General features: G+C 38.7%; 1 protein-coding gene across 2 annotated transcripts in view; it reads right to left on the bottom strand.

Moving 5' to 3' along the window:
• Positions 1–12,968, bottom strand: part of Cdk5rap1 (CDK5 regulatory subunit associated protein 1) — a 35,528-nt gene that overhangs the window by 9,739 nt on the left and 12,821 nt on the right. For both annotated transcript variants that reach the window (XM_015481687.2, XM_015481680.2), the window contains exons 7-11: positions 10,176–10,296; positions 5,837–6,067; positions 4,089–4,186; positions 2,767–2,822; positions 1,566–1,696 (exon numbers count right to left, since the gene is read on the bottom strand). In XM_015481687.2, the coding sequence (XP_015337173.1) occupies positions 1,566–1,696; positions 2,767–2,822; positions 4,089–4,186; positions 5,837–6,067; positions 10,176–10,296 (637 nt within the window). The remainder of the gene's footprint in view (positions 1–1,565; positions 1,697–2,766; positions 2,823–4,088; positions 4,187–5,836; positions 6,068–10,175; positions 10,297–12,968) is intronic.

Below are 12,968 nucleotides of genomic sequence, written 5' to 3'. Positions count from 1 at the left end.
TCTACACTCTACCATGTGAACATTCAAACCAATCTCCCTTTGAAAGAATAAGAAAATCCAAAGAGGAAAACAGAGCCTAAAATACTTGGGTCTTATTCCATTCTGTCTTGTTAGCAATAACTTACCCTTATCATGCACTTACTGTGTACAGAATACTACTTAAGTAATACGTGTTCTTACTGACTACTCAAAACAACCCTATTAAGTTGGAGCTAATGTTATCCTCATTTCACCAATGAGAAAACCAAGAACCTTGCCCAATGTCACATAGTTATTAAATGGCAAAGGCACAATTTGAGTACCTGTCTTCATCTACTAGGTTACTTGATTCAAGTCTTCTATAATCCTAACACTAACTAGGAATTGGGGCCCAAAATGAACACTCATATTCAATGCCCACAGGGTATCTTTCTCTATAGATATTCTATAACAACTTGTGCCAGGTGTGGTGGTTCACACTTGTAATACCAGGCAGGAGGATCAAGGCCAGCCTCAGCGATTTAGCAAGGCCCTACCATCTTACTGTGACCTTGTCTCTAAATAAAATATAAAAAGGCTAAACAGCTGGCGATGTGGCTCCGTGGTAATGCTCCCCTGGGTTCAATCCCTGATAACCAAAAAAGAAAAAAAAGGAGTGGCTGAGCTCAGTGGCAGAGCGCTCGCCTAGCATGCGTGAGGCACTGGCTTCGATTCTTAGCACCACATAAAAATAAAAAAACAAATAAAAAAAAGGCATTCTGTCCATCTACAACTACCAAAAAAAAAAAAAAAAAGAATTTGTGATGTCCATGGAAAAGAAGCAAAACAGAATCTAAAAGCTCCTCTGAAGCTTTGTCTCTTTGAAGTAATTCTGCAAAAGACATGAAAATACACTGGCCCACTTACACTGCCTAAAGAACATTAGGCAGTGGGATTTAAAACAAATTAATGAGCTTGAGGTTCATTCATCAGTCAGCTTTCCTGAGCTCCATGATCACAGGGCACCCTCAGTCTCCATCCCAGGCATGCTGGTTCAAGGTGACTGGGGGATGATGAGTGACCCATGCAAATAATTCCCACCACCAAGAAAATGGCAGACCAGAATTATCTTTCTCTGAAGAAAATATTCATTATTCTTCCTTTCCTTTCTAATCTGCTTTATTTTCCTGGGAATTTATGTTACAGGGGAAACCCCAAGAAAAATAGCAATTAAAAATAGTTAAGGGTGGCTGGTAAGATGACAAGAGGGTTCTGTAAAATAAACATTCATAGACCAGAAAAGAAGTCATGTTGAGAAATCTTTTAGGTTTCTTATCAGAATAAGTCTCTTTCCTTCCAAATTAAACTGTTAAACAACCTAAATATCATTTAAAATATTTTAATAAACAGGAACATTGGCACAGTAATCTTTTTTCATCTCAAATTGCTGAATTGTGTCAAAGAGTAGATAAGAGGTAACCTGAAAAATACAAAAGAAGAGTAAGATCCTGTGGTTTTGCAAGGAATGCCTTCCTGTCCCTCTTTTCGGCCCAGGTGTCTATAAATCAGCCCCAAGCTGGTCAGCTCTTCCCCATCCTAGGGCTCACCTGTCTCATGCTGTAGGCAAAGAGGAAACCCATGTTGTACTGAACTTCCCGAAGCAAAGACACTGTCTGCAGATGGTCTTCCTCTGTCTCCCCGCAAAAGCCAGCAATGAAATCGCTGCTGAGGCTCACACCTGTGATACACAACAATGGAAAAAGGGCAAGAGGATGGTGCTGCTTACCTTCAAGAGGAGCCTTTGGCATTATGGATTAGAAAGAGAGGGAGGGTAAGTGTAAGGCGTTCTAGGATACTCAGGCCACACCAAAGTAAAACAGAAACACCATCAGAGCAAGGGGGATGGACCTGCTTCTCCACCATGATCAATGCCAGAGCTACCTTCTCAGCCTGCATCTCCCGGCACTAGAAAAGGTAGTTTTAGTTCAAATGACAGATTCGGAAATACACTAGGAGTATGCATTTTCAAATTGGTCCTGCTTTTATGAGTGAAAATCTTGAAGCACCTCATACAAAAATATTCTTCTATTTTTTAAAATAAACACATGATAATTGTACCTATTTATGGGACAAAACATATCCTTTTAAATTTAGTTTAACACATGTTCATTTAAAACAGTAGCAACAGTGCAGTGTGAACAGTGGCACACACCTGGAATCCCAATGACTTGGAAAGCTGAGGCAGGAGGATTGCAAGTTCAAGGCTGGCCCAGCAACTTATCAAGGCCCTAAGCAACTTTGTGAGACCCTATGTCAAAATTAAGAAGAAAAAAAAAAAAGACCTGGAGATATAGCTCAGTGGTAGAGAATCCTTAGTTCATTCAACAGTATAGAAAGAAAGAAAGAAAGAAAGGAAGAAAGAAAGAAAGAAAGAAAGAAGGGCAAAGATCTTTTCCACATATTCGGAAACAAACACAAAGGCTATAGAAATCTCTCTCAGGCCTAAGAATGTAGCTCAGTGGTAGAATGCACGCCTAGCATGCATAAGACCTTAGGTTCGATCCCAACATCACCAAGGAAAAATAATCTCTTTAGCCTTGAGACCACAAGCTGATTCTAGACCTCTGAATATTGCTAGAAGGACCAAGAAATCAAAAAATAGAAAGATGCACAAAAAAGAGGGAAGGGGGTAAAATCAAGAGGAGCAAGAGAAGTATAATATGGTGTCACAGGGATTATTGTGGCCTGTATCTGACTAAGATGTCTATGAACTACAACAGATTAATATGCTCAGTTTTTTAAACATACCTGGGATAGACTCTCTGATATGGTGAACTAACTCCACATAAGCTTCTCTTGAATATCTGTAATAAAGAACAAAAAGAAAGACCTAGATGAACCAATCTTTTTGTTTTCCATTTCTGAGGACTAAATCCAGGGCCTTGCACACTCTAGGCAAATGCTCTATCACTGAGCTACACCCCCAGCCCACTAATCTTTTTTAAATTAATGCTATAAAAAGATAACAGTAGGGCTGGGTTGTAACTCAGTGGTAGAGCACTTGCCTTGCACATATGAGGCACTAGGTTCGACCCTCAGTGACGAAAGAAAAGAAAAAAGAAAAGGAAGAAAGATAGGTAGATAGATATTGTGTCCATCTACAACTAAAAAAATTTTTTAAAGATAATACTATAAATCACTTCTAATTCACAAAGCATGGCACAGTAGTAGTAGGTTAAACAGCCCTTTTGATCAAACTTGATTTAATTTAGACTATGAATTTTTATTTTAAATAGGCTTTTTACTTAACAAATCAAGACACACTAAACATTTAAGAGGCTTTCAAAAGCTCTCTGCCACTGTGGAAAACAAGGCAAGGTACTGGCTCTATACAATTAGCCTTGGGTTCCATTCACCCCTCAATCTTACCTCCGTGATACTTATTATTCCCAAAGTAAGTGAACAGAGCTACATTTAAATTGCAAGACCTAAAAGATTTCATTATTCTCAAAAGTTAAAGGACCAAAGCCTCAAAGTCAGTCAGATGTGGAGTGCACATCTATAATTCCAGCTACCCAAGAGGCTGCAGAAGGATCATTAGTTTGAGGTCAGCCTGGGCAACTTATTAGCAAGACCCTATCTTAAAATTAACCAGTTTGGGATGTAGAGCACTTGCCTAGGATTACAAGGCCCTGGGTTCAATCCCCAGTCCTGAAAAAATAAAATGATTACTCAGTATATCATATGGTAGGTGCTCAATAAAAAATATGCTAGGGCTGGGGTTGTGGCTCAGTGGCAGAGCTCTTGCCTAGCAAGTGTGAGGCACTGGGTTCAATCCTCAGCACCACATATAAACAAATAAATAAATAAAGGTCCATCAAAACTAATAAAAATTTTTTTAAAAATGCTAAACAAATGAAATGAATGATTCAATTCTTATTCTGCTTATAAAGAACATCAAGTCCCAATGTCCACAGGCACTACCCACACAATAATGATTTTATGAGTACCTACTATGTGCCATAAACCATGCTAGGTTCCTAACAACATCTAGTGATAGGTGTTAATATTGTTGGTCATTAAAGAAAAATGGAAAGGTACAGGATGTCCCCTGCCCAAGTAAGTCTGACCCCCTCCGCATGGCATCCAGCACACGACTGCTTCCACTCTGGGCAGGCAGGTGGATCTGCTTACAGATGTTGCCTCTTTCGTGAATCAGCTGTAGAACCTGATTAAACAGAACACACTGTGAGCCCCCAAATCTCACCACAGCACATTACAGAAAATAATACCACTCTGTTTCTCCTCTAGGGTTTATTTTCAAGTAATTAAAAGGTTGATTAAATCAAACACAAATTACCCAAACTCCTAACTTTTATTCAAGCCATCTTCTCTCTCCCCCAGATATTTCAAAGAGTGGGAAGAAGAAAGCAAGGAGAGATGAGATTCAAGCCAGGGAGTTTATCAGGTAGGACTGATACAAGGGTCAGCGGCCAGGAAGGAAAAAATAGCAATTTTTTCCATCTATCTCACAAACTAATTAACCACCTCAAGAAACACCACAAGACTGTTTCTCCCTCTGGAGATGGCTTGCACAAAATGCATATTCCTTACTTTACCCACAACGGCCTGCCCCCTTTCTGCCCCTCCCCCATTTTCCCTTAAATTTGTATTTATTTTCCTAAATAAACTTAAATCTATATCTTTGGGGCATAGTCATAAAACTATTGAATTAAAACTAGAAGAAAATATCCCCTGAAAAACATGTTGACTAAGGATCTGTATCAAAAAATACATGAAGCTGGGTGTGACAGCACAAATATGTAATTCCAGCAATGCAGGAGGCCAAGATAGGAGAATCACATGTTTGAGGCCAACCTCAGCAATTTAGTAAGACCTCATCTCAAAATAAAAAGGGGCTGGGATGTAGCTCAGGGACAAAGCTCCCCAGTTCAATCCCTAGTACTTAAAAAAAAAAAAAAAAAAAGATACATGAAGGCCAACACAGTGGCACACACCTATAATCAGGAAGCTGAGGAAAGGGGATCACAAGTTCAAAGCCAGCCTGTACAACTTAGAACCTATCTCAAAATGAATAAAAAGGGTGGGGATGTAGCTCAGAGGTAGAATGCTTGTCTAGCATATGCAAGGTCCTAGTTTCAATCTCTGGAACTAAAAAACAAACAAACAACCAACAACAACAACAACACACATTAAGAACTTAAACAATTCAATAAGAAGACAATGCAGGAGGGAAAAGGCAGGAGTGGGGCCAAAAGACAGACGTTTCACCAAAACCAAAAACATCAGAAGAAAGATTCTACATGTGGGCTACCTATGCAATGCCTAGCACCCCGCTAAATCTGAAGTTTTTATCTTGTCACAACCCACTCAAAGTAAGAAGTAACTATTATTCCCACTTTACAGAGGAGGTTGAGGAGTTAAAATGTATCTTTACACTCCTACTGGTAAAGCAGTGGAAGAGCAGGGATTTGAACCCAGGTCTGTCTAAAGCAAAAGCCTGGGCTATCTGCCACCACATCACATTACCCACTTCCTATCTTCCCCATGCTAATGCTACCAGCGCCACCACCACTGCCATGCAGCTGCCCACCTTGTGATAAAACACTCTGCTCAGCCTTTGCTATCCCACAGGGGGTCTTTACCTCCTCTTCAATATCAGTCCTATCTCCATCTCAACTTTGTTGGATATTAAACTTTTCCAAAGAGGCATTAGATCCAGAGGGTGACATACTGATACACCACAAGGTCCCCCAAGCAGGACTCAAGGTCTCTGCTAACATCCCTAGTGGGTCCAGCCTTCTGGTATGCTTCAGGATATTGACATAATTTGCCACGACTGACTGATGACACTCACCTCATCAGGAAAATCCTTGGGGTGGGGAGAAGTGAAACGGATCCTCATTTCAGGATCTACTCTGGAAACCTGATCCAGAAGGTGAGAAAAACGAAGGCCCCCTTGTTTGGTTTTATAGTTGGTGGTGAAGCCTCGGCTGAGGTTGGTAGACACTGCACTGTTGAACTGAATCTCGGAATTGTCCCGAAAACTATTAACATTCTGACCAAGAAGGGTCACTTCTTTTAGCCCCTAAAAAAAGGAAAACTATGTTGGAAGGAACTTAAAAACTTCTGAGTAGCTTTATGCCTTAATCAAAATTAGCTGTACCTATCAAGAGACAACTATAAATGTGTTCTACCTTTAACTCAATAATTTCATGATTCAGAGTCTTATCTAAAGAACTGACCTGCAGAATAAAACTCTAAGGAACCCAGGTGTGATGGTGCACTCCTATAATCCCAGCTACTCAAGAGGCTGAGGCAGGAGGGTAGCAAGTTTGAAGCACGCCTGGGCAACTTAAAGACCCTGTCTCAAAGTTTAAAAAGAGGGGAGTAGCTCAGTAGTAGTGCATTGCCTAGCATGTGCTAAGGCCTGGGTTCAATCCGCCCCCCCCCAAAAAAATAAACAAACTTAAGTAAAAATTAAACTTCAAAACATTATTTAGAATAGTAACAAAAGAAACCAGAAACAAACTCAATGTTCAAAAACAATTGCTAATTTATGACATATTTTGACAACTGAATATCATATAACATGAGTCTATTAAGTATACTCACCAAAAATACATAACCTAAATCTCAAGGTTTTATACCTGACTACTAATAACCAAGTCAGGCCTGGTGACACCTGCCTGTAGACCCTGCTATACAGGAGGCCAAGGCAAGACAAGAGGATTGCTTGAGCCCAACAGCTGGAGGTTAGCCTCAGCAACATAGTAAAACCTTATCTCAAAAACACACTTTTTGAATATGGACTGCATATTAGATAATATCATCATTTTTAAAAAACATATTATGATGGAATTATGGTTATGAAGAGGAAAATATTCTTAGAAGATACATACTGAAGATGTAGGGTTAAGCAGGCTAATGCCTAAATCTTAGTTTCAAAATGGTTCAGAAAAAAAAAATTTATATATGGAAGGAGGTAGGTGGATAAAACAAATTTGAACAATCACATTTATTACACTAGTCTTCAATTTGTGTGTCAAAAATTTGTATTAAAAAAGTCATAAAAAGGGGCTGGGGTTGTTGCTCAGTGGCAAGTGCTTGCCTAGCATATGTGAGGCACTGGGTTCGATTCTCAACACCACATATAAACAAATAATGAATAAAGATCCATCAATAACTAATAAAAAAAAATTTTTAAGTCATAAAAAAAGGTAGCTATAGAACTATTTTTATAACTTTGACATAATTTCAAACATAAACTGCAATTATAAAATAACTCTCAAATACCTTTGCCCATATTCATCAACTAATGTTGTGTCCATTTATGTATCATTCCCATTCACAAACACACATACTTTAAGCCTTCAGAGAATATGCTGCAGACATCCTACTTTTACTCCTAAATACTTCTGAGTATCAAACTAAAAACAAGGATACTGTCCTATATAATCACAAGAGAATTGTCAAAATCAGATATATTCATACGATATTACTACCTAATTCAGGCATTCTACCAACTGAGCTATACTGCCAGCCCCCATATCTTTTAAATCAAACTTTTTCAATTGTCCAAATAACATCCTTTAGAACTTTTTTCCCTTCTGATCAGAAACTGAATCCAGAACAGTGCATTTAGCTGACATGATTCCAGTCTCCACAAAGACTATTCTTTAAAAAGTGTGACAAACTGATAATATAAAAAGAAGGATATACTAAATGCAACGTGGATCTGGATTGGATCCTGGAAAAGAAAAAAGACACTTAGTGGGAAAAATGGCAAAATCGAAATAAAGTCTGAAGTTAGTTAATATAATGTGCTAACATTAGTCTCTTAGTTTTGACTAAAGTACCAAATCTCTCTAAGTTGTTAACATTAGAGGAAATTCTCTATGCTATCTTTGCAACTTCTGTGTAAATGTAAAGTTATTTTAAAACAAAAAGTTTATTGTAGGAAAAAAGTAGGATATAAAACTAAGTAAAGGGCTGGGATTGTGGCTCAGTGGCAGAGTGTTTGCCTCTCAAGTATGAGGCACTGGGTTCAATCCTCAGTATGACATGAAAATAAATAAATAAATAAAAGGTATTGTGTCCATCTATAACTTTAATAAATAAATAGATAAAATGCACACATATAAAAAGACAAAAACTAATGGGTTTATCACCAGCACCTAAAAACACACACATACATGTACACATATGCAGAAATATTTATGGGACAAATGGGGAAATATAAATTTGGGTTGACCAAGATGAGATAGTAGTTAGCAATTTTTATTAGTCTTGCTAGAACTGATGATATTGAAAATATCCTAATTTTTAGAGATGCATAATTACAGGTGAAATGCCCGGCTCCATTTTGAAATATTTTGTCAATAACAAAAATATATATATATGAAACAAATGTGGCACAATGTAATCATTGTTAAATTTAGATGACTGGGGCTGGGGTTGTAGCTCAGTGGTAAAGCGCTTGCCTAGCACGTATGAGGCACTGGGTTTGATCCTCAGTACCACATATAAGTAAATAAATAAAGGTCAATAAACAATTAAAAAAAAAATAGATGACTGTAAGCTCAGAGAGAGGGATCCTTATACTAGTCTCTTTTCTGTGTATTTAAATTTTTTCCATTTAAATTTAAATACTTCTGAGTATAAAACTAAAAACAAGGATATTGTCCTATATAATCACAAGAGAATTGTCAAAATCAGATATATTCATAAAATATTACTACCTAATTCAGGCACGCTACCAACTGAGTTATACTGCCAGCCCCCATATCTTTTAAATCAAATTTAAAAAAATTAAAGAAGACATTTAAAAAGCTGCTCTAAACCAGCTGATGCACCTCAGGAGCTACTCAGGAATATGAGACAGAGGGATCTCAACTTTGAGGCCAGCCTAGGCACATACTTAAAAGGAAAGGGACACAGGCCTATAATCCCAGTGATTAGGAGGCTGAGGCAGGATGATCTCAACAGTCTCAGTACTTAGGAGACTGTCTCAAAATTTAAAAAGGGCTGGATATAGCTCAGAGGACTTCAATCAATCAATCAATAATCATTGTTTGAAAAAATAAACAAACATTCTATTAAATACACAATATTCTATTCTCTTTGCAACTGTAGTGTAAAAATCTAAATGAGCTACGCATGGTGGTGCACACCTGTAATCCCAGGGGCTCAGGAGGCTGAGGCAGGAAGATGACAAGTTCAAAGCCAGCCTCAGCAACTTAGCAAGAAATACCAAATCCAGGACAGGATTATCTGGGAATGGGGGCAAGAGGGCAAAGACAATAACAGAGCCAGAATGTGATCATGAGACAAATAGCTGACTTAGAACTGGCAGAGGCTAACCTGCCTGCTCCCACAGTTCCCAAGTCAAACAAGGAAGGAAATAGGGAGAGCCCACCGGAAGAGAAGAACCATAGTGCCACTTACTGTCCTCTTTGCCTAGGCAAAGACCTGCTGAAAGGCTGAGGGACCAACTCCTCTAAGGAGGCAGGGAAGCAGATCTCTCTCCTCTGGCCTTAATCTGACTCACTCCCCTCATCTGTTCTCTGTCCCTGACCTAGGAAGCTGACTCAGTGATAAGACGAACTACAGATGTGGGAGATTCCCCTAAAAAAGACAGACTAATGTGTCATTCCCCAAAAACCTACTATATGCCAGGGAATTTAAAACTTTTCCTCTGTGACGCAGTGGTAGAGTGCTTGCCTAGCATGCACGAGGCACTGGGTTTGATCCTCAGCACCACATAAATGTAAAATAAAGATATTGTATCCACCTAAAACTAAAAAATAAATATTAAAAAAAAACCAAAAACTTTTCCTCAATCTTTTCCATGATTCTACAAGGAAGGTATTATCTTCTTTTCATAGATCGGGAAACTGTGTTTCAAAGAAGATGGTCAAATGACATACCTAGGTACCAGGCTAGAGAATAGTACAGAGAGAATTCACATTTGGTCACCTGATTCTAAACTCATGCTCTAGCCATTGCACTGTGCTACCTCCTAAGCAAAAAGCCTATAATTTGTGGTGATAAACCAAAGATATACACCCAAGTATTTCTGGCCAGGCATGGTCCTACACTTGCACAACATACAGACAGCAGAGGCTACAATATTAAAATAGGTTGTCCTCATCCTCCCAAGACACAATCATAGAAAGAGAGCCTGGATCACTCACCTGCTCAGAAAGCTTCCTCACCTCCTCCAGAATGGAGGCCACAGGCCGACTCCTTTCCCTACCACGTGTGAACGGAACAATGCAATAGCTGCACATGTTGTCACAGCCCCGCATTATTGACCTGGGGAAGAAAGTTACCAGATCTTATTTAACAGAGCACGGTGTCTTGGCATGACCCCAAGAGTTCCTGTGGGATTATTTTTTGGCTCTGAATCCTCTAGCTTGCACAGTCACACTGGGCCAATCTGAGATCTATAAAGAACTAAAGCAGACATTTTTTAGCTTTTAAAAACTAGTGTTGGGCTGGGGATGTGGCTCAAGCGGTATCGCGCGCCTGGCATGCATGCGGCCCGGGTTCGATCCTCAGCACCACATACCAACAAAGATGTTGTGTCCACCGAAAACTGAGAAAATAAATATTAAATAGTCTCTCTTTCTCTTAAAAAGAATATATATATTAAAAAAAAAAAAAAAAAACTAGTGTCTAGTCACAGAACACAAACCAAACTGTAAATGGAAGACAGTGGTTAGCCTGAGGGAGCTCGGTGGTGAAGGGATGGCTTACAGACTCACCACACATGAACTTCTGTCTTGACTTGTTTTGTCACAGTTCTGTGGAATGAACCCAGGTATGCTCTCCACTAAACTACAGTCCCAGTTCTTTTCATTTTTTATTTTAAAACAAGGTCTCAAAAAGTTGCCAAGGCTGACTTCCAACTCCTCCTGCCTCAGCCTTCCAACTGGCTAGGAATATAGGCGTGTACCATCACCAGCTTCTATTTTTATGGGCACACTATTTGAATTTTTTATATCTAGATCAGAAAAAATATAAGTGTCAAAGAGTGAGTGGTCAGTGTGTGTGCGTGCGCAGAGAGAAGAGAGAGAAGACACTGCATTTCTCACAGAATCCTGATCCAACTGCTAGATACCCAAATTAAATCACTCTCTTTCATTTGCATTCTCTGTATAAGAATTTTGATTTATGTTAAGGAATTACAGACATGAATCAAAAATGTTCACTGAAGAACTATTTAATAAATGTTAGCTATTGTGTTTACTGAACATTTATTTCAACAACAGAATGAGATACCATTAAAATGAACAAAGGTTAGCAAATTTGTTCTGTAAAAAAAAGATGGCAAACAGGCCTCCCTCTGCGTCACAACTACACAACTCTTGCTGCAGTGATGAAAGCAGCTAAGCAATATGTAAATAAATGGGCCTATTCCAATAAAATTTGCAAAAATTTATAAAATCTGTCATAGAAAATTTAATGCCACTTTAAGAAATATTCAGCGAGACCGGAGGAGGAAGCCTGGCGCCAGCCAAGCCAGACCAGTGGAGGAAGCCCAGCCCCGCCCCGTGTGCTAGTCCGGAGGAAGCCCATCAACCCTTAAAACCCATCAAAGCGGGTGTGGCTACCAGCACGGTTCTGCGGCTGATCCAGGTACCCGGTTTCCAGCTCCCCCACCCTTAGCTGCGATAACTCAAAAATATTTCCCACAAGCTTTTGGGGGTTGTAGCTATCAACACAAAACAACAACTGTACAGGCACCTGGTTTCTACCTCAGAGACTAGAGTAGGGAAGATACAGGAGGAAGCTCATTTCCTTTCACACTGGCTATACCCACCACCCTGAATACAGAGGCTCAAGCTAGGAATAGACAACGCCACCTACTGGAAGCAAGGAAAACAGTGTTCTGAGAGACTTTTTTTTTTCTCTTTCTCTCTTTTCTTCTCTCTCTTCCACAACTTCAACATATGTGAAACCAAGAACTGTGCATGAACAACCAAATTACCAAAGTAATATAATATAGAGGAATTGCATATACCCCACCTTCCCCCCATTTTTTTTTTATTTCTATCTTACTTTCCTTTTCCTTCTCTCTTATTTCTCTTTTCTTCCTTGTTATTTTTTTCTTTTTTTCATTCGTATTCCCTCTATCGCACTTTCAATGTCCTAATTTTTGCTACCTATACATAGGGTAACTATCTAAATACAGATAGGAGGTTGAGTCTATACATTCTTCCATAAATTACCAGTCTATTGGTTAGAGTTCTCCAAAGGTGCTAAGTTAGTTTAACCTCATACCCTCACTCCTTTCCCTCTAAGTATAACATCCTTCGTCTGAAATTAAGTTTTCTATATGGTATGCCTTTTATGAAACTAATGACTATATTCTTAAGTAATAATTAAAACCAACAGCTATAGACTTAGAATCTAACTATAAATGTATTAATAATGAAAACTTGTGCTTAGATGATGTACTGTTGATACTGGGAACTGTTAACATTGTCTTTCTCCGCAAAAGAGGGATTTTGGAGCTATACAAGAACAATACAAATATATAAGGGGAAAAACATTAACACAACAGTTTCACAAAGCTAGAAAGAATCATGAGCAGTATGAAAAGACAAGAAAAGAAAGGACCATAAACAATACAGGTCAATTCAACATTAGATGAGGTAATATCTGCAGCTGATGGAATGTCAGACAAAGAGTTAGGATATATATGCTTCAGATGATCTGGAGTCTCAAGGAAGACATTATACAGCAAATTCAGACAATGAAAGATCACTTTGACAATGAATTACATAAACAAATCCAAGAAGCAAAAGATCAACTCTATAGGGAGATAGAGGATATAAAAAACAAACAAACAGAAATCCTGGAAATGCAGGAAACAATAAACCAAATTAAAAACTCAAATGAGAGCATTACCAGCAGAGTAGAACACAAGATAGAACTTCAGACAACGAAGACAAAGTTTTTCAACTTGAAAAGAACATAGA

The sequence above is a fragment of the Marmota marmota genome, unplaced genomic scaffold (genome assembly GCF_001458135.2).
Source record: "Marmota marmota marmota unplaced genomic scaffold, marMar, whole genome shotgun sequence".
NCBI classification, from domain to species: Eukaryota; Metazoa; Chordata; class Mammalia; order Rodentia; family Sciuridae; genus Marmota; species Marmota marmota.
The sequence above is the reverse complement of the archived record's forward strand: the minus strand, read 5'-3'. Positions and strand labels throughout refer to the sequence as shown.